Below are 20,939 nucleotides of genomic sequence, written 5' to 3' on the forward strand. Positions count from 1 at the left end.
GGAGAGCTTTCGTAGGAGGTACCTGGTCATAGGCTCATGGCACTCCCAAGGAGCCAGGCTGTAGGCTCTCCTTGTCAGATAGTAAATACACTTGGACTTGAATCCTTGGCGAGTATTACGAGAGTGTGGCTTCAATGTCGATTTCCCACGGGACAGGCCGTGCTAAAATAGATGCATGTCTCATATATAGACGGAATCTGAGGCTATTTTACTGTGCAAGAAAATTTGCTATATAATCAATATCGACGTCAAATTTTCACAGGGTGTTGTTATTTCATCAGAAGCGAGCAGGCTCAAAACATGGGTGCATTCGTCGCTTATTTCCGTGCTTGATCACTGGAGTAGATCTCGATCAAGCGTGGAGAAGCTTGTAACTCAGGAAGAGTTCCTCAAGGAATGCCCTGCCTTCCAAACAAATGCACTCAATAAAAATTATTGTGCTACATTCTGAGAAATTAGGTAAGCGACGCTTTTGCAACAACCTTCTTAGATCTTTCACCAGCTGCGGTTCCAGCCTATCGCCAATGAAAGGAAACCCATTCACAAACCTAAATGTACATAGAGTAGCTGCTCATGATTACGTCGACCGGATCCAAAGAAGACTGTGATTACCCCGCAATAGAGAGACCATGAACCAAGAGTCAAAGGTAGCATTTCACATGTGTTCCTCGCAAGAGGTAGACGACGGAACCCGGCCCAATTCTTGACGGGATTTTCGTGTTACCTCTCGCAACCAGCAGTAGCCAACTTCGACGAAGGCCCCCTTTTATCTCACCGCGGCACTGATCAGATCGCAAGATGCACCAACCGTATCAACACCTAGGCCTCTTGCATGACTGAGTGCCGGTTGAGAGTGCGGAAGGCGGTGCAGCATCCTGAAAGGGAAACGAGACGAGCGAGACGTGGAGTGGAGTGCTGCACTGCAGTCGAAGCTCGGCATGTCATGGAAGCGCGTGCCGGCGAACGTCACTTGGTCGGTCATCCACCTCAGACCCCAGACCCAGACCAAAAGACTCCGCTCCCGCCTCTGGACTTCCTACCTACCTACCTACCTACCTACCTACTGTGCTCACTTGTAACAACAGCACCCACATACCACGACGACCATTTCCCCCTCTGCGATCAAGGATGCTTCGGATATCGAGGCCATTAACGACATGACGACAACCTCAAAGCCCATCGACAACCCTTTTGTCGACCCTGCTACGTCCTTCGAGGATGCAGGTCGCGCCAACTCGTTCGCTGTGGATGCTACCTTGGCACTGGGCCGGAATGTCTCTCTCACTCTGGGGACCGACTCTCTCATTGTCCTAGGTAGGGTTTCTAGCTTAACATAGTGGAGATCCTTTCTAATTCCTTCTGGCAGACGAAGAAAATGAAGAGAGAACCGGCAATAATTGCTGCGGGCTCTGGTCATCGAGTCCGTCTCCGCAGCATCCGCCCCGGAAATGTTTATTTTGCTGACAATAAGCTTACAGGCACTGCCAACACTCGCGCGATTCCATTTTATAACGTTCTATGGGCCGAATTGAAGGATTCCGAACTCACGCTGCAGTATGCGTCACCGGTGTCGAAGAAAGTGGTTCGCGCTGCGACGTTGAAGTATCCGGTGGAATACCAGATGGTCGAATTCGTAAATAAGTGGATATACAGGCTTCTAGATCGATCATACGGCGAGTCACAGCGAAGAAAACGAGTGAAGGTGCTGGTTAACCCTCACAGCGGGAAAGGAAGCGCAGAGAAGTGGTACTATCGGGATGCAGAGCCTCTCTTGAAGGCTGCCAACTGTGCAATTGATATGGCAAAGACAACACACAAAGGGGAAGCCATTTCGATTGCTGAGAAGCTAGATATAGAGGCATTCGATGTGATAGCCTCTGTTTCTGGTGACGGACTGCCGCACGAAGTTTTCAATGGTTTAGGACGGAGAGCCGATGCTAAGAAGGCCTTGTCCAAGATCGCGGTGGTCAACATCCCAGGTGGAAGTGGAAACGCCATGAGCTGCAACTTGACTGGAACGGACAGCCCTAGTCTGGCTACACTGGCGATCATCAAAGGCATTCCAACGCCTCTGGATCTAATATCAATCACTCAAGGAGACACTCGAACACTGAGTTTCCTGTCACAGTCTGTTGGGATCGTAGCAGAGTCTGATCTGGCTACTGAACATCTGCGATTCTTGGGAGGGCAAAGGTTCACATACGGGTTTCTTGTACGGTTGATAAACAAGATGGTGTATCCTTGTGACATTGCTATCAAGGTGGCTATCGATGATAAGCAGGCTATCAGAGAGCACTACAAGAAAGAACAAAGCAATTTTGAGCCGGCAAGTGAGCGAAGGGGGTATAGATCACACCATCTCTTGGATGATGATGCTTCAGCGAGCACTGGTAGTGGCAGCGATGACAGCTTACCACCTTTGAGATATGGAACCATCAACGACAAGCTACCTGAAGGATGGGAATTGGTACCATATGACAAACTGGGAAATTTTTATTGCGGGAATGTAAGTTTTATATCCCCGTTGACCACTTTTTGCCAAATACTGATCATACTAGATGGCATATATGGCGGCAGATGCCAACTTTTTCGCGCCTGCGCTACCTAACGATGGTTTCATGGATCTGGTCTGCATTAACGGCGACATCAGCCGCTTACACGCCATGAAAATGATGTTTGCCGTCGAAAACGGCAACTTCTTCGACATGCCAGGAGTCTGGTACCGCAAAATCCTTGGATACCGTATCATTCCCAAAAACCAGGAAGATGGGTTCATCAGTATAGACGGCGAGAGGGTACCCTTCCAACCTTTCCAGGCCGAAGTTCACAAAGGACTTGGCACAGTGCTTTCGAAGTCGGGCCATATGTACGAGGCTCCTGGGCCTATCTGATTTTCATTTATAGTCTCTTCATCATATTGGGATAATAGGGGCGTTTTGTCTGAACTGTTTCTCTTTCGATACCCAAAGAGGTGGATCGCTGACGCGATATTAAGTAAGCATGGAGTACATTCTGTATAAAGAAGCAAAAGTAGAATGATGTATTTGACCTGAACGCCTTGCCAATGCCGAGACCTTTCATAAAAGCGTGACGAAGAAATCAGTGAAGTACTTTTGCAGGCAGATGTTCAATCCTCAAAGCCACCCCATCCATCATCCTCCTTCGGAGTTTCTCCTTCCGCTTTCTCATTCCCAGGTAATCGCTCATCCTCCAAAGCCTCTTTAGCCTTCACTCTGACTGGTTTGGTCGGACTCCCTCTCTGCAATCCCTTCAATGGCTCCAACACCCTGTCTAGGATCTCCTCTTTCCCTTCCTCCTCCAATAACCCGACCCTCTCCAACTCATCCACATAAATATCGATAGCATGGAAGCGCATCCCATTAGGAACCCTGACATCCGTCACATTACACGGCACCTCCAACAGCAACTCCACATGAATTTTCACAATCCCCTCCTCCCATCCACTTTCCTTCAGCACCTTGAACGTCGCACCCAGATATCTCCTTACCAGCAACAAGAACTTCTCCATCCTCAAGACATCAATATTCGTCCACTCCCTCTGCATTGTCTGCCAGAATGCTCTGAGGAATGGGATCACGCTCGTGTAGGGTAGGACGGAGACAAGGTCGGCGAGCGAGTTGGCGAGAGCCTGTTGCGTGCGTGGCCGGTCGGACATCCACATACAATAGAATAGACCTTTCCAGAGCTTGAGCAGTTCTAAAGCGGGGAGTTCGCGACGTCCAGAGAGGTAGGTGCGGAGGGAGGCCAGGGCAGCATCGCGGGTTGGTCGGTCTGTGATGGATGCTGTGAGCTACGTGCTTGAAAATAGTTTTGTTGTTGCACTATGAGTGGGAAAACATACCATTGGCAGCAAGCTGCTTGACGAAAGGCGTTTGCTGGATATCTGTCGCCATGGTTGGTAGAAGAAGAGATGGAGGCAGGGGATGGCGGGGTTGTAAAGTGATGCCGATTAGATTGGCAACGAGTTGGAAGTTTTGCGACGGCTGGAATAATTTTGCTTGGTCTGTGCACGAGGCTGCATTAGCAGAAGGCTGAGCAACAGCCTTGCATGTTTTCATGTCCACACCTGGGAGGGAGTGTTTCCAGGCCAATTAAAGGGCAAGTTGCTTTGTATACCTTTCTGCGGAGTTTAAGAGTCCTGAGCTATTTCCTAGATATTCTACTTTTGTAAGGTCGATGGCTTATTATAATTCTGAAGCAGCCTTTGCGAGCTTCAACTAGTCCTGGGAAGACAACCTGCTTTGAGGGATTTTGCAATCGAAGTCGCACAGCTAATTAAAGTTCGAGGAGCTGTTTACCCTTTCCGATTTGATCCTGCCATTGGGATCCACTTTCTTGAGGGTTTTCTCTGAAGCTTCGGCTTCGAAGTGAATGACCGGCTTGCCGTTTATAGAATTGAATATAACAAAATTACATTTAGTACCCGCCACAATTTGATTGACAAGAATCGAATAAGAAATATCACAGGGCAATATAAGGACCAGCTTGCAATGTACATTAAACTTCAGATTTCGCGTAGGTGGTTTGAAAGGACTACGAATGGGCAAGCAGTCAGCTGATGAGCGAAAAAACTGCCACTGCACCCTAATGAAGAAAGAATTTTAGCCATAGCAAGGCACTCGTGTACGGTAGCTGTCCACTCTGGTGGTTTGCGACTCGACTTATGGCCGTTCAGTCTGTTCAACCCCTCTAATGGTGAGCTAAGCTGCCTGACATGCCCATACGATAGTCTACTTAGTAGGCGAGACAGGGTAGCCTGAGCGTACGCTTGAGAGACGAAGCAGGTCTACCGTCTAGGCTGCCTTCACGCGCCAAAGAGAGAGCGTACAAATTCTAATTGACGTTATTTAACACAAAAAACATTATACTGGATAGAGACATCTAACTAGCCATTCAGAATTGATTACACAGGAGAGTCGCAATCAGACTCGAGTCGTACCAACGACCTGTTTTCTTGACGTTCAGGGCCGATAGTTGAAGTAATGGTGGCTTTGAAAGAGGACCTTTTCGCTTAGGGTATTTCTAAGAGCAAGTAACCTAGAGGTTGCCAATTACCAACAGGTAGTGATCGAAATCTGTAACTGCAGCTATCACACACATGATTCCGCAAACCACTCACTTCCCATTGTAATACTCAAGACTATCTGCTTATCTTTATAAATCTAGGAAGCTTTTAATCCAGGGTTTGATCGCTAATATTATACGCTGAAACCATTGGCTCTAGGGCCTTGCATGTTGCACCACAGCATAATTGATACACCTTGATGCATCTGAAATTAATCTACGCTTTAAGCCAGTAAAGGAATACAGAACTTTGCAATAAGAGTCTATGGTATTATTAGGCTGCCCAATGAGGCTTTCTAATAATCACAATTGAAGGGGCTTCAAAAATCACTTCGTGAAGGGCAATTGATACAAATGCAATCGATATGAATCCTTAAGCAAACAAAAAAGTCGTGAATTTGAGATATGTTCTTTTCTAGGTACTACATTATTTCATTCTAAGCCTTGAATTACCTAAGGTACCTAGGTAGGTATTTTACTGCCCTTATGCGAATATTGCACGTGACTATCGACCAATAAGACCACGCTAAAATCTGTTCGGCAAATTACTTATTCCGTAGTTTACTTCACCGTTGGTATTATTATTCTAGCTTAAAATAGGTAGTAAACAACGCTCTTAACCTCGATCTCACTAGAATCGCAACCATGGCCATCAACCATTCTATGGGTAGCTCTGGGAGCTCTATTTCCTCCTCAATCCTTTCTTCAAACCTTGGAAACATGGCACGGCGGCAGTATAACCACTTTCACTTCCACGGAAAGAAGGATCTGGCTCAAGCTGCTGAGGAAGCGAAGTGCCACTATTGCCAACTCGAGGCCTTTTCAACACACAAGGAGTTCGCCGTTTCGATTGTCTTCGCACCAGGAGAGACTCGTATGATACCAAAGGGATTCCAGTTCATCGAAGATGTTATGCTCACACCTGGTGTTCAACTCGCGGAGAGTAATTTCCTATCGGGTTGTACATGTATTGACGAATATAATTGCATGGTAGAAGGTTGCGAGTGTATGGCCAATATTGCTCATGATGGTGGTAAGATCAATGCCTACCATGTTGTTGGAAATCGTAAGGGATGCCTTCGAGGCCATATGTTGGATTCCAGATTGCCAATATACGAGTGCAACGACCGGTGCGGTTGTGGTGAGAACTGCGCCAATAGAGTTGTTACTGCTGGAAGAAAGATTAGCTTGCAAATCTTCCCCACTGAGGATGGTCGTGGCTGGGGTAGGTATAATCCTTTCCCTCCTGCCTCAACTGCCATTGTTGACCAGACTAATGACTGGCTGATAATAGGAGTTCGCTCATCAGACGATATTAAGCGTGGTCAGTATATTGGTAACTACGTTGGAGAGCTCATCACCTCAGATGAAGCCCATCGACGTCGGCGAGCTGGCGATAGTATGACACACAAGGATGTCTACCTGTTCGCCCTGGACAAGTTTAGCAATCACAACAGCACGGATCCTCGACTCAACGGTGACCCTTATGAGATCGATGGCGAGTTCTATTCAGGTCCAACTCGCTTTATCAACCACTCATGCGACCCTAACCTTCGGATCTTCGCCGTGGTAACTGATTCGGCCAATACCCCATTCCACGGACTTGCCTTTTTTGCCTTGAAGGATGTCGACAAAGATACAGAATTGACTTTCGACTACACTGATGGAATCTCCAAGAAGGATGACCGTCCCCTACAACAACTTTCGAAGGAGGAGCGAGCTGGTCTGACAGAGTGCCTTTGCGGTTCCCCTAAATGTCGGGGATATCTCTGGTGAATAGAACAGCCTAATTCTTACGCGATACACGGAATCTGGGAGTTCCCGATGGGATTTGACTCGGGTGCTTTCAATGTGGGCATATCTACAGTGGCTTCTGAGCATGGCGTGCTTGTGCTAGGTTGAAGGGTAGGTCTCCTTGATGACAGGATGAATGCGATGAGATATGATGTGCTTGATGGTTTCCGGAGTTTGAGACAATACCCAGAATAATGGCGTCAGATTTCACTTTTTTAAGATTGTATATGAATCTTTGATTCGAAGACCATGTTGTACCATAGGCAGGAAGTGGATGAGATCCACGCGTCAGGATTAGATCAGTTAGTCTGTGGTCAATTTGAAGGCTGAAGAGGCCGCTCAGGTGAGAAACAGACCTTTGACAGCTCCAAAATATCAATAAATATAAGTGTTACAACTATAATTTAAGGTGCCGAGATTCCGAATCAATAACTGTAAATAATCCACCAATTTGATTTGACCAGAATCAAGTTTTCATACAATGCCGGTATTAGAAGCAAGATAATTTCGATAGGCTCCTCCCTGAAGCTCAGGAGCTTTATCATGCGGCGCTCTTAGCTGATATGTCGAGTCTTTAAAACGTGCTCAAACTTAGTTACACCTTGCAAATAAACAGGAGTATTCTAGAATGGCTTTGATTAACTCTTGAACTCATTTCTCATTTAGTTCAAAGGCAGAGTAATACAGCAGAAGTGTTCTTGAATGTGATTCCAACACATACTATTTTTAATTTCTCGGTTTGTTATTGCTCCCGCTCGCTTCAAACGCGCGTCACATCTATCTGTGCGAATGTAATAATTTCTGGGGTCGGTCAATATCTTACTGAAGTTGAGTCTGAATAACACGATTGATTGGTGTTTGTGTAAATAAAGTATTTGTGAAGCTGTGGAAAGCCTGCGATGTGACAGGGAGGCTCCCGTGCTAGATGTTCTGGAACATTGACAATCATAGTGGTCCATTATTTATGCGTTTTAATGGGAAGTTAGTGGATCTCATTGCCTGTCATGTCATCCTAGCGAGCAAATAACTGAGGAATCAACATTTCAAACTCCTGCCCTTAGACTTTGATAGCTGGAGTTAGCTTCACCATCAATGGTGGCTTGTCCTCGAAAAGCAAGTAGATACGATTCCCATCCAACCATCCTCTGCTTTCCTCGCACAACTCCATATCAAAATTATAAATCATCCTCGCCAGTATCACTCTCAACTCAACATTGGCCAAGTTTCTACCAATGCAATTTCTCGGCCCAACGCTGAACGCATTCACAACCCTCCGTTTATCTTGATTGAATTCTGGAGCTCCCATCCAACGCTCAGGAATGAACTCATATGGTTTTGTGAAGTTGGCAGAGGAGTGTGAGGCAGCCCAGTGGTTGATGGCTATGTATGTCTTTTCAGGTAGGAAGTGACCAGCAATCATGCAGCCTCCTTTGGGGGTGATTCTATTGAGATTGCCTGGAACGGGTGGAAAGATGCGTAGAGCTTCATTGAGGACTGCTAGGAGGTATTCGAGGCCGTTGACGCTGATCATGTTGATCTCAGATTCTGTACTAAAGGCGCCTCGAACTTCGTCTTTGAGCTTAGTAAGTATGGATGGATTCATGAGTAGATGGTAAGTAACTCCGGAAAGGAGACTGGCTGTAGTTTCAGCACCTGCTGCTATGAGGAGCCCCCCTGTTTCGGCAAGTTCGCTGAACGTCATGCCTTCTTTCGTATTGAGTCGTTTCTGTGCATGGCAGATGCTTCTCATGTTAGCAGAGGCACCCACCATATTTCCATGGACTTACATATCTGGACGAGGATCAGGAAGCTCAAGTCGTCTGAGGAGCTTCTCCGTCATCATCGTTCGAAATTTTGTCTCTTCTTCTCGAGCATAGCGCGCAAAGAGAGTCAATACGATCTTGTCCAGTGGCCAGAACTTCTGTAGCAAGCCGAGGAGCGCTATGGCTCTTCCTGCCCGGTGGAGGAGCTGCAGGGAGAGCTAATCCGGTGATTAGTTAAATCACTCTCGAAGAGCTCCTTTCGTTGTCTTACATGAATCTCTGTTTTCTCAAGACAGTCAAACGATTCTCCAAATGCTAAGTCGCTGATAATATCCACAGTAGCAAATTCGTAGTATTCAACGAGATTCACTGGCTTTTCAGAATTCTCTCGCAGTCTCTGAATCAAAAGATCGAAGTATTTTGTGATCAGTGGTTCTTGGTCTCGGAGGATCTTCTCTGAGAAGCCGGGGGCAAGATTGCGTCTACGTTTGTTAGTCAGCAAAATTTCCCCCGTACATTTCGAGAAATACATGCCTGTGTCGTGCATGTATATTGTCATCTGGTTCAAGCAAGAGCCCTCGTGGTCCATTTGGATTTGCTATGAACTGATCGGGATCCTTCGGCAGCTGCGTATTCCGTGACGCAGGCTTCCCATAAACTACAAATACTTATAGTCAGCTTTAATTTCCTTTCTACACGGCTGAAGATCATGATGAGGAGTTAACATGACAGTCATATTATGCTGACTAGTTCGAAAACAAATGTGCTCACTGTCTTGCCAAGCATCCTCCAAGTTAAATATCAATTCATTTGGTGAGATCCGAACTATCGGCCCATAATGGTCGTGGAACTCAGCAATCTTGTATGGGAGCTTTCCTATTGCAAAGTAGTACGCAGACGGCAACCTTGTGATGCTCCAGACACGTGGTCCTGGATACTTGGAGAGAGGATGGATGTAAAGTCTGTATATCGTAACGCCTACGAGAAAGAGGGTGAACTAAATACAGCTGTAAGTATGTAACCCGATAATTGAAAGTCTTTCCTGTATCTGAGAAGAGAAAGCTCACACAGGCTGCAATAGTAGAAGCATATCTATTGCCTGCAGTAGTAGTGGCCCGAAGCAGTTCCATTTTGATCTTTTTGCCCTCAAGTTTAAGGTCAAGCTCGACCAGTGTACGACGGAGCGAATTGGAAAGCAAGCAGAAAGGAGGCTATTTATGATAAGTAAGGGGCGGGAGGCGATCAAGAGATTGAAGGTGGCGGCTTCAAGTAAATGTGAGTCGTCTTCATTGGATGGATAAATTGGTGACAGCAGGTTGTGTACCGGAGCGGAGGATATTGAATCAGCAAAGATGAGGAACCGTGGTTACGTTCCATTGCGGGATATAGCATCTAGATTGTGTGCTTTCCTCTCTCAAATGGATGGTGGACTATCTAAGTCAAGATCAGTTGTCCAAGTTTGAGAGCAGGCAGATGTATCTTATCTGGTTATACTATTTCGCTATCATTAACCAGCAAGGTCAACAAGATAGTTTCTTCCAGCTGGGAGAAGAGAGAGTGACTTGTGACAAGTCACACAGCCAACGGCTTGTCATCGGGCTGTGGCATGAATGTGCCACGGCCAGTGTTCCCTTGCAGCCAAGTAGCCAACCGTGTCGTAGGACTGGGGCGAATGGCAATTATTCCAATTCGACAACGACCCAGTAAGATATGAGGAGCTGTTACTCTGAAATACCTTGAGACTGCAAATCCATGCAAACACACTATTCATCCGTCACCCGATGCAACTGATTCAACTCTTTGATGGCATCAGTGGCCTAGTTCTGTACAACCAATCCAACCATGGTGGTAAAACATCGACGTCGCACAATTAGTTCAAGCGTGGTGATCCCCAGCATATCCATGCATCAGGATGATGTACTTCTCATCCTAAGCTGCCAGCCCATATTTTCACTAGTCCTCGATCTCAATCTCAATCCCACTCCCATTCTCACTCCTGAACCACCACAGCCCCTCCTTCCAAGCCTCCCGCCTCAAACACCACCCCACTAACGACGATCCCAAAATCCCCTATCCCAAGATCCCACCCCAACGGCCGTAGTCAATCCCTCCGAAACATCTCTGTCCAGCCACCTCCTCTCGAGAGATTATTTCCTGAACCTACTAGATACATCTTGAAAACTTCTATCTCTCCCAGCCTCTTGAAGTGCTTCTCTGTCGCATGTGCGGGTAGTGCATTTATTGTCTCTGATGTTTTCTCAACACTTGTTGCTTGTGGATAGGCTTTCGTTTAGCACTCTGAACCAAACTGTTTCCAAGCATCGAAAACCGAGAAGGACACGGTTACATGGTAGAATGGGATACCTGCACCAGTCTCAAAGTGACCTTTCCCTTGATCTTTGCCTTCAATCCCAGCTCCACATCCAGATCAAGCCCGATTCCCAGCCTAATAGGTCTCTTCTCATCTGTCGTCCTTCGCTTTTCTGCCACCCCGTTAGCATTTCCATTGAGGTTCGTCCAGCTTCTGTGCCTGATATAGAAGCCGCATTCATGTTCCTTTTCTTCCTTTTCTTCCTCCTCCGTATTCTAGATGACGAAGAGCATGCCTTGGGCAAGATATCCGAGTCGCCTTGACCGGCACTGACTTGTGAAGGGAGAGAGAAGAGGTGTGCGTCTTTACTGTTATTTCCGTTCTAGTTAGAGCGCGGAGTGGGAGGCTGTTGCTGCTGCTGTGTTTAGGTGCTGGTTTTGTGTTTGTGTTGTTGCCCTCGGGCTTGAAAGTTGACATTGGACAAGGCTAGTATCTTTCGCGGCTCTCAAGTGTTACTGACTAAACTTATAAGTGCCAAATAAGGGGAAAAGATGATGAGAAACACCGAAATTATTTCAGAGGCAATGCTATTCAGGACCCGATGAGATTATTCCCAGATCTCTTCCCACACGTGCTTGATGTATGGAAAGACAATTCAGAAAGAAACAGATAATGAGGCTCTCGTACGAGCAAGCATGCCATTCCTAGATTTGAAACGCTTTCTGCTTACATGCATTGTCTCAAGCAGTGACCACTTATGATTCTGCGGCTTCGATGGATCCTCCTAGGGGTTTTGTAAGCACGAGCATGAACATCTCATTCCTGCAGAAGCTGTCACAACGGAGCAGCGGAGAGCTCGGAATCGTCTGATCTACAGACAGAGAGGGCTGAGCAGCCTAGACCCCGCTGAGGGGTCTTTCCCAGGATCTGCCCGGTCTTGAGGATTGAATGTTCATGTGTATTGCTTTATCAACAAGAATGAACAGCATTACAAGACCTAGAAGTCATTTGTTTATACTCAATATACCTCCCAGCCCCGGCAGCCTCCGCAAGAACGACATAGATCACCCATGTCCCGACATTACGTTTGCAACAGGAAATCATGATCGATCATCAACTTAAGCACTGAGAAGATCTTTGACACTCATTCCTCGCCCACTGAGGCTACCCTGAGTTCCTCTACGATCGGTATTGAGCATCAACAGCGCAGCTGTTGCTTCCTGATCCAAATCTCGTTGTGGCAACAATGCAGGACTCGTCAACGCCGATCCGACGGAAGCAGCACTACGAGCGTAGTCGTAGGCCGCTGGACCAAGAGCTGGTGATGTTGTGTTAGATGTGCTGAAGCTATAATGACGGTGGTCTGTTGATACAGATGAGTATGAATCTTGACGATTGCGGGAATCTTGAGGCAGAAGTGCTGGAGATGCCGATGGACGGTTGGAGTTCGGGACTGGTGTAGAATAAGCTGGTGACGCTTGAACTGAACCTTCCATCTCAACATCCTCGTTTTCCTCATATGGCTGGTACTGACGGGCATTGCCGTAAGAACCTCGACTCGCGGGTGTAGGAAGGACAAAATGCTCGCTATTGGGGGTTGTATTGGTTCGGTTATTCTCTGCCTTCAGCTTAGAGACGCAGTCTTCTAGATATCGGACGTAGTCGATAGATGCCCACAGTTGGTGTTAGTTGACGTCTACCAGCTAGATCGTAAATAAAACATACCTGCAGAATAGCCAGCTTATGCATCTCTCCCGTACAAGCTGGTATCATGTCCTTCAAGATACCAAACTCCTCATTCATCTTGGATCTTCTCCGGCGCTCAATGAGACTATGTGCTGTTTTCCTTGCTATCTTTCTGCCAGCAACACTCGTGGAAGATGGTTGTTTCTTCTTCGGCGCTGTCGCAGCCGCCTTGCCAGCAGTAGGTTTCTGAGCATCAGTGTACGCTTCTTCTTCCTCCTGCTGTCCGCGAGGCTTCATCTGTATAATCTTTCGCGATCTTGTAGGCGGAGGTGGCAGAGCAAAGACATCTTTCGTCGCTGAAGCTTGTACGGCAGAGGAACGGCGACGAATCTTTACCACTTCACTTGCAGGAATTGCAGGAGACGTCGGAGAGGTGGGGTGGAATGAGGAGGCTGAGGAGGACTTCGTTGAAGATGCGCTTGAAGGTTGGGACTCGGATCCTGCTACAGCAGGAGGTGGAAGTTCGAAAGACATTTGCAGAGTTGAGAATTGTGATCCATCCTTGCCCTTGATCTCTGTCGAAGAGGCAGGTGTCGGAGGTTGCTGGGGACGAGGCATCTCGTATCCGTTGGAGCACTGCTCAAGGGTCTCGTGCGCGATTAAGGTATTGTTGATGGTCCTTCCCGTTCCTTCACGTACGTATGATAATAGCTCGGGAATAAATGACGATAAAAAAGCCACAATTGGCGTGTGAGAGGATGGAGGGGGAGGCAGAAGAAGAAGGAATTCTTGGGGAAGTAACAGCAATGGGAGCAGTCTCCTTCAAGAAGTAGGAAAACAAGGGAGGGCAGGGCAACTCAAGTGTCGCACTCACTCACTCACTCACTCACATGGTGGGATGTCCTGGCATTGCGACCGCCCCTGCGACTGCGACTGCGACCGCGACTGACCTCGAAAGCTAATCTTCATCCTGGCCGCAGTACTAAAATATACGTTCCGGGTGCCTCTGGACGTGCTCGTAGTGTCGCGTGCTGCGAATGATTGGTAGGAGGGAGGTCGAGGGGAGGTTGAGGGAATCGGCCACTCAGAAGCGGAGACTCAGAACGTGTCAGCCCGAGAATCGAGCCGGAAAGCTTGTCTTTTCGCGCGGGTAGGCCCAGCCCCAGCCAGCCCAGCTCACGTGAGCATTGTCCTCTCTGTTTTATTTTGTTTCATCCTCGCTTCAACGATTTCCAAAAGTCACCTTTGTCGTTAAGTTGCTTAGTAGTCAGTGTTCAGATGCAGTTAAGTATAGTCTGTAATAAGATAGCTAATACATCTGCTATAAGCGTTTCTCTCAAAAGGATGATTCGATATCTGTGTGGCTACAACCTCTAGATAAAGAACCAGATTAGACTTGAAATATTTTCAATTAGGATAAGATAATAGAAGAAAAGATAAGAGGTAAAGACCTGTTATCAATGGTTAAGACTAGATCTAGTAGAACCTATTCAAGTACGTAATTAATGTCCCTGTAAGGCTTGAAATCAGTCTTAGTAGGGTAGTAGGGTATTGCTTAGAAAAGGAAATGTTGGTATCGTACCGGGAAACAAACAACAAGTGTATGTCGAATATACGTAGTGTGCAAAAGTATGTTTCAAACGTGTTTAGAAGTGTGTATTCAAAATAGTGTCTAAGGTAGAGAATATATACCACTCCCCGAATAGTCCCCGGTTCGCCTCCAGAAGGGGTCCGTCACCCTGACCGTGATTACTCGTCCCCTACTTGCCACCTATATTTTCCCTGTATAAGTCTGCGGACTAACAGTTGTAGTTTAGAGAAATGTAAATACTATACTGGAGTTTCTGTGTCGATTTCTGCTCTACTTGACAAATGGTGCGAGCTACTTTGGGTTGTCTATCCCTGCCGACAATACACTTGCTGCTTTCACAAATCAGTGAGGGCGTTACAGGAGGGTATCAAATCATTCAGGAGGCCCGGCTATGATGATTGGATCTTGTCATTTACACATAATGATAAGCAACAGAACCCGAACACTTCAAACAGGAATCAATGTCTTTTATAGGAAGTAGACAACGAAATCGGGGAGGTGACATGGATGGAAGATATTGCTTGGACACTAAACCACACCCTTGCCAAAGGTTCCTAGGGATAACGTTGCGAATGGAAATTGTTGCTGTACGTGGAAGAGGATTTTATGACTAGTCTATGATGGGAGAGAAAGTCTACTGCTCAGTTCAAGTCGACTTTGACATCATCCTGGAGTTCAAAAGGATATGGTTGGGGAATTTCCACTATGCAAAACATTGACCTCAAAGCACAAGGCCATCTACCTGAAGATGAACACAATATCATGTGTATAAATTGTATTCTTGGGAAAAGAATATATTTCTATTGCTCGACAAGTTTCTCCACTGCAAGTTTCCATGGAATCACTTGGTTATTGCGGAGGGGCGGCTTGCAGGGGTGCTTTAGCAGTCCCGAAGTAGAGTTGAACCCTTCCCACCAGCCCTTGATGTGTGAAATAACTCATGTAGTAAACTTCGGCACACTTGAAGTTCTCTGTCCTTTTTGTGTAGCCTTAGACGCATAGTCACTAGTGTCACCACTGACCCTCGGGTTCATGAGATGATGAACTGTATTGAAAAACAAAGGCTGGGATGCGAGGAAAAGTAAGATAGCGAAGCATGAAATGTGAATAGCAATGAATGTGGAACGAAAAGGTGACGTAGTGCGAAACGAGCTTTCATACGAGAAATTGAGGTTTACGACTCTTTTCTGAAAATCTGGCACTCAAGACTCTGTCAGTGCCCTGCTATCCACCTTCTACTTTTTGGTCTTGCTCATCTGACCTATTATCGCTCTGAAACACATGCATATAGCTATACAACTACTATATGACTCAAGTACGGACAAGACACCTGCCCCAGGAGAAAACATGGTATCGTGAAAACAGTCGTCCTCGTCTCCGTCAAGTGGGCGATTTAACACTTCAGCATTCCAAGACTCTGGCTTATATAGAAGGCTCTAAGAGATGTTAAAATTGTGTCTTTGACTGACTCAAGTCAATGACACGTTGCAGATATGAATTATCTTTGCTAGCCGTTATGCAATTGAAGTTGCAGTATCCGGATGTCAGCATAGGGGTTGATCCTGATCGAGACGGGTAAGCGCGCAAGTACCGCTAAGCGAGGCGCGCTAGCCAGCGCAGTTTGCCCGCTTGAACCCCTACCTACCAAGTAGGGGCGAAGGCTCTGGACCACACAAGGGTCCAGAATACACCGATGATGAAGACGGACTCTTCCTGCCATAGGAATATCTTCAAAAGCGAATTGAAGCAATGATAATTTGAAGTCTAGGATCTCGCTTGCCGTGGGTTTCCATGTCCGCAGTTTTGCCGACGAAAAGTTTTGTTGCACGTCGCATATTCGCCTGGAGAATCTCGTGAGACTAGGCTCGACAGATTTTCTCCCACTTCGCATAACTTCCGCATCTGGCCACTCCGAACACCACAGTAACGTGCCTCCGACAGCCCTCGCGCTACACAACAAGCCTATATATTGTTAAATCGGGTAGACTTCATATAATAGCCTCGAAATTGCAGATATCAATTATTTCCTCGATTCAACCTCCTCCGCCTACTTCCGGTCCATCTTACACTGACAACGAGTCATGGGTTCCGTATCTCCAACATTCAATGCCCCCCCGACAAGGGCCTTCTTCAAGGGAGGACTTCTTTTTGATATGTAAGAACCTCATCCCCGCACTTGCACGATGCCGTCCAGTTCTCCGGCCACGAAGATATGGATTTCCTCGAAAACCCACTCTTGGCCATCCTGCAAGAATCTCCAAGATCAACATATTCTTCTTTATTTTGGTGACAGTGTACTGACAGTCGATAGGGATGGCACCATCATAGTAGGAATGCTTTCCTGATTGCCGCGATACTTCACTAACTGGCACGTCTAATTCAGGATTCTACAGATGCAGTTATCAAACACTGGCACATGTATGTTTATCTCAATTTAGCCATTCCCCCGCTACTTCTTGGCTAATGAGTAAACTGCTAGTATCGGAAAAGAGATAGGCGTCGATCCAGCAGTCATCCTAGAAACATCTCATGGCAGGAGGTCTATCGACACATTGAAAGTGTTGAGCCCCGAGCGGGCGAACTGGGAATGTATGTTTTTTTCCCCATCTTCTCTTCTTCATATACACAAGGATTATGAAAGCCATCATCGATTTTGACCTCAAAGCGCAGTTTGCTGCTACCCCTATTTTCAGTTCGCCGAAGCGAGATGGTCTAGATTACACTCTCAGCTTATTTTGCCCTGCTGGCATACTCTTTTCATACTAATGAACAACGCCACGTTACCAAAGCTGACAATAGGTAGACATCAAACACATGGAAGGACTCCTCCCAAAGAACTACGGGGAGGATGCCGCTGAAATTCCTGGAGCGCGTGCCCTTCTCGACCAGGTCAGCAACTCACCTCACTTCCCCTAATATCGTAGGAGCTGAGTCTCTAGAAGCCTGGAGCACAGTAGAATATAACGCTTCTATCAGCAATCACTGCTATGATCATTCTGTAAAGTCATGGCTAATTCGTCTAAAGATTAAGACAGACAAGGTTCCTTGGGCAATAGTCACATCTGGGACTAGCCCTCTCGTGAGCGGCTGGCTGAACGTACTAAAACTCCCGGTACCTAAAAACCTCGTTGTGGCTGAAGATGTAGAGAACGGCAAACCAGATCCCGCTTGCTATTTGATGGGCATGGAAAAGCTGGGCGCCACAGACCCGAGTCAAGTCCTTGTGCTGGAGGACAGTCCCGCGGGTATCAAGGCGGGCAAGGCAGCAGGATGTAAAGTCCTCGGTCTGGTCACATCTCATACAGTTGAGCAAGTCATCAGCGCAGAACCGGATTGGATCGTCAAAGACTTGACCAGTGTCAAAGTTGTTGGCTTTGGAGAGAAAGGGGTTGAGCTTGAGTTCAGGGATGGGTTGGTAACCAATTAATCTCGATTTGGAGGAGAATAGTGGCAATCCCGAAAGTGCAGATTGGTAGTGGCATTGTCCAGATAGACAAACAATAGATAGACGGCGCATAGATAGCATGGACTTTATTGACTTGGAATCTCAACATATGAAATCCTGGCACAGGCTGTTTGTCGTACCCAACAACCTCGTAACGGGCACGTAAGTAACTAAGCACCAAGCAAGCGACCCGCCATCAAAGAAACGCCTTAACCCACTTATCGTCTCCTATTTGATATTCTTTCGAGTCCCATCTCGGGCCCCTCCTCCCGCATATCCCAGATCTGGGGCTGCTCGTCGACACCTCGGAAGGCATCCTGAACCCCTCATTGGCCACAATCCCCTCGCCACCAAAATTGCAGCACACCACTTTCACCAATTAGTGGCAACACACCAGAGATGACGCGCTGCCGAAGTGGGTTCAAGAAAGCAATATTTTCCGCTTTTGATGTTTGAAAGAAGTATTGGATTTGTTTTGCATGCTCGTCCAAGCGAATCCGTGATGTTGCAGTAGCGTTGTGGGGTTCCGGTTGGTTGGGATGGGATGATCAACCAGGAGTGCAGTAGACAAGAGGACTCGTCATATTTTCTAACGGGCAGCGAGGCGGCGGGTGGACCCTGAATTTTCCCTTGTGGAACTTGGATGAAGAGTGAGGATTGGTTTGAGCATTGTTTTAGAGAACTTGGACTCGTATTTATTGATCAGTCTGGTATTTGAATTGGTTGGTTGACGATCAGTTGGAGCTGCCTCAACAGCTAGAGCAATGAGAGGTTTCGATCCACGAGCGGATCGAGTATGATCCGGTACAGCGGTACAAGTGAACTTGTGGCGGCTCAAGACGTCAAATCAAGGGTTTGATATGGTTGATCTTGGTGATCATGCCTCTGGCTTATTTTGATTCGAACTTTATCCGACGACTTTGGCGGGAATAAATTCGATAATTGTAGTGCATCATCAGCTCGTGGCCTATCGATGGGTAATGTAATGGCAATCTTAGAGTGGACCATAGCCCGAACAGCAAGTGAAAGTCGTATCCTTGACTATAAACATTAAAGTTCAGCAGGCATGATCGATCCTCCAGTATGACTTGGCCAATAGCTTCATAGATGTGCCAATATGTCACCATCGAAATATTTGGGGTATATACAGGATTCAAATACCTGCGGCGGACTCGCTGCAGCATTTATTGATTTTTAGTTGAGTAAGTGAACATCGCGGGAAGGGTTTCACTGGCTCGTGTCTATCCTTCTGCCTATTCACAGGAAGGAAGTTTTCTTTGAGAATCGAGACAAATCACGGGGGAAACTAATCAAATGCAAATAAGCAGACTTGTCCACTCAGGGACTTAAATGGAGTTTCAACAAGTGGAAGAGAAGGAAGATCACGTGGTGCCAGTACTTCCATTCCATGTTGCAAGCTTCAAACCATCTCGAATAGTTAGCGATGTTCCTTTATGCGAAGAGTGGATATATAGAGTTGAAGATTTTGCAGTGCCCTTACAGAGGTTATCAAACCTGACTGCAATAGCCTGCTCCATAGTTGTCGATCATCCTCCATATTACCTAGGTACGTTTAATACCCTTTCACTGCTTCAGTCCCTCTATGAATTGGCAGAAAATGCTTCTCCAGCTTAACATTACTTGCTACCTTTCTACGAAACATATATCAAATGTTTTTCTATGCTCTGTGCCCTACGGCATAGTGTATCATTTGCTCGGCAACTTTGTTGATGTATTCATACGCTGTACACTTGAATCGTTCCCCTTATTCCACTAAATGATCTGGTAATCCTCCTCTAATATAAAGCTGTTATCACAACAAGACTATCCTTGGATTTAATTATACAATTGACATACCATCTTTTCGGCAAAATCAGTCGACAATGTTATATACACCAGACAGCGTAGAGCGTTCCTACTCATATTTGTAAACTATATCGTTACCTCAGCGTGATATACCAGTGGTTCTGTCTGGGTGCCGGGTGCCCCATAACAATTGTAATGCCTGCTCTGTAGAATGGTATCACAGATTGAATTGCCGCTACAGGATGCCTAGCTTTTCAATTCAGCAGAATTCATACTTCTCAATCAATTGTTCTGGATCTTGACCCTTATTGCAAAGCTTGGTACAATATAGTGTTAGGTACATAACAGTAAGTACTAAGTTATCAGTTATTAGAAGTGACTCAATCACTCAGTAGGTTTAAGTTCAAATAAATATTGAATCTCACGATTGCCACATTTTGCGCTGTTATCCATGTTTATTTTTTTCAGAGTGCCTAAAGCTGAACCAAGACCTTCTTCCGGCGCAACATTGATAAATTCGTATTCTAGGATTATGTGTAGGGGTTAATCACAATGATACTTGCTTCCATCGCACCATTGCGATTTGTGGATAGCACTAGTGGGGTAGAAGACAGTCCACTGGGTGTTGACTGATATTGATCTTCTAGCAAAGCTGCAACTCTGCATCAAGCGGTTGTACCCACTGATTGGATTTGCTAACGCGATTGGCAGGCACTTCTCCAGTAAGAGGCTCTACATCGACGATACCAATGATATTGCCTAAGTTCAGGCGAAAGCATAGCGCGTTGGCGACATGTGTAGGTCTAAGTAGCCAGTCGTCTGCACTTATTGCCTGATGACATTCGGGATCGGTTTTACGTCGCCTTTGAACGTGTCAAGCTCAAAGATTTCAGTCGGTATCTTCACTTGATAACTGTGTTTCCACAATCACCGGCCCAGGGTTTTATAACATCCTTCGCGGCCTTATTCCCATGAAAAACTTTGCCCCCAACGTACTAGTTGAGCTTCCCAAGCGAGGATCTGGACGGCGCCCGACGAGAAAGCTAGGTCCACGGCACATTAAATTGAGACATCTCCCCTCCTTCTACCGCCTTCAAAGTCAGCTGCAGGACAGTTTTCTGTCACAAAATAAAATTAAGAATTGCACTTGTCCGCTAGACCGCCCACTTTTCACCTGTCAGTGACAAAAAGCCCGCCTTCGGTGACTCCGTGGAAGGATCTGGAGGAGTTTTCGTTGACACTGGTCTATTTCTTTTGTGTATTTTCGCTAGAACTTTGGTGACTGGGAGAGAAGATAAGAAGTTAGAGACATTTGTATTCGGAAAGATAATACTCACATTTAACGTTTGGGCTGGTGCTACATCTCGGTATGTTTGTGACGTGACGAACCGTAGAAGGAATGGAGAGAAAACATAGAAGAAAACACGGTGGCACATGACAGATATAGCAGCAATCCCC

General features: G+C 46.4%; 6 protein-coding genes across 6 annotated transcripts; 3 read left to right on the top strand and 3 right to left on the bottom strand.

The window, feature by feature from the left end:
* Positions 1 to 1,157: 1,157 nt before the first annotated feature.
* Positions 1,158 to 2,891, top strand: LCB4 (sphinganine kinase lcb4; the record flags this gene model as incomplete). Its single annotated transcript, XM_058498276.1, has 4 exons — positions 1,158 to 1,314; positions 1,367 to 1,420; positions 1,479 to 2,506; positions 2,559 to 2,891. The coding sequence occupies 4 exons, from the start codon at positions 1,158 to 1,160 to the stop codon at positions 2,889 to 2,891; spliced, it is 1,572 nt and encodes a 523-aa protein (XP_058351787.1).
* A 236-nt stretch (positions 2,892 to 3,127) lies between these two features.
* Positions 3,128 to 4,343, bottom strand: ONS95_004899 (uncharacterized protein; the record flags this gene model as incomplete). The annotated part of the gene is made up of 3 exons (XM_058498277.1): positions 4,138 to 4,343; positions 3,863 to 4,024; positions 3,128 to 3,792 (listed from the first exon to the last, which is right to left on the bottom strand). Exons 2-3 carry the CDS (start codon positions 3,912 to 3,914, stop codon positions 3,128 to 3,130), a joined length of 717 nt encoding a protein of 238 aa, XP_058351788.1. The 5' UTR covers positions 3,915 to 4,024; positions 4,138 to 4,343.
* Positions 4,344 to 5,671: 1,328 nt separating this feature from the next.
* ONS95_004900 (uncharacterized protein) lies at positions 5,672 to 7,268 on the top strand. Its single transcript, XM_058498278.1, has 2 exons — positions 5,672 to 6,310; positions 6,380 to 7,268. The coding sequence occupies exons 1-2, from the start codon at positions 5,731 to 5,733 to the stop codon at positions 6,859 to 6,861; spliced, it is 1,062 nt and encodes a 353-aa protein (XP_058351789.1). The 5' UTR covers positions 5,672 to 5,730; the 3' UTR covers positions 6,862 to 7,268.
* A 668-nt stretch (positions 7,269 to 7,936) lies between these two features.
* ONS95_004901 (uncharacterized protein) lies at positions 7,937 to 9,772 on the bottom strand (the record flags this gene model as incomplete). The annotated part of the gene is made up of 6 exons (XM_058498279.1): positions 7,937 to 8,621; positions 8,667 to 8,860; positions 8,914 to 9,124; positions 9,177 to 9,300; positions 9,414 to 9,639; positions 9,710 to 9,772. 6 exons carry the CDS (start codon positions 9,770 to 9,772, stop codon positions 7,937 to 7,939), a joined length of 1,503 nt encoding a protein of 500 aa, XP_058351790.1.
* Positions 9,773 to 12,071: 2,299 nt separating this feature from the next.
* ONS95_004902 (uncharacterized protein) lies at positions 12,072 to 13,257 on the bottom strand (the record flags this gene model as incomplete). The annotated part of the gene is made up of 2 exons (XM_058498280.1): positions 12,072 to 12,569; positions 12,679 to 13,257. 2 exons carry the CDS (start codon positions 13,255 to 13,257, stop codon positions 12,072 to 12,074), a joined length of 1,077 nt encoding a protein of 358 aa, XP_058351791.1.
* Positions 13,258 to 16,311: 3,054 nt separating this feature from the next.
* ONS95_004903 (uncharacterized protein) lies at positions 16,312 to 17,657 on the top strand (the record flags this gene model as incomplete). The annotated part of the gene is made up of 6 exons (XM_058498281.1): positions 16,312 to 16,385; positions 16,542 to 16,557; positions 16,614 to 16,648; positions 16,710 to 16,819; positions 17,034 to 17,119; positions 17,256 to 17,657. 6 exons carry the CDS (start codon positions 16,312 to 16,314, stop codon positions 17,655 to 17,657), a joined length of 723 nt encoding a protein of 240 aa, XP_058351792.1.
* Between the last annotated feature and the right edge of the window lie 3,282 nt (positions 17,658 to 20,939).

Source organism: Cadophora gregata, assembly GCF_030347475.1.
Source record: "Cadophora gregata isolate MNR1 chromosome Unknown scaffold_15, whole genome shotgun sequence".
NCBI lineage: Eukaryota > Fungi > Ascomycota > Leotiomycetes > Helotiales > Ploettnerulaceae > Cadophora > Cadophora gregata.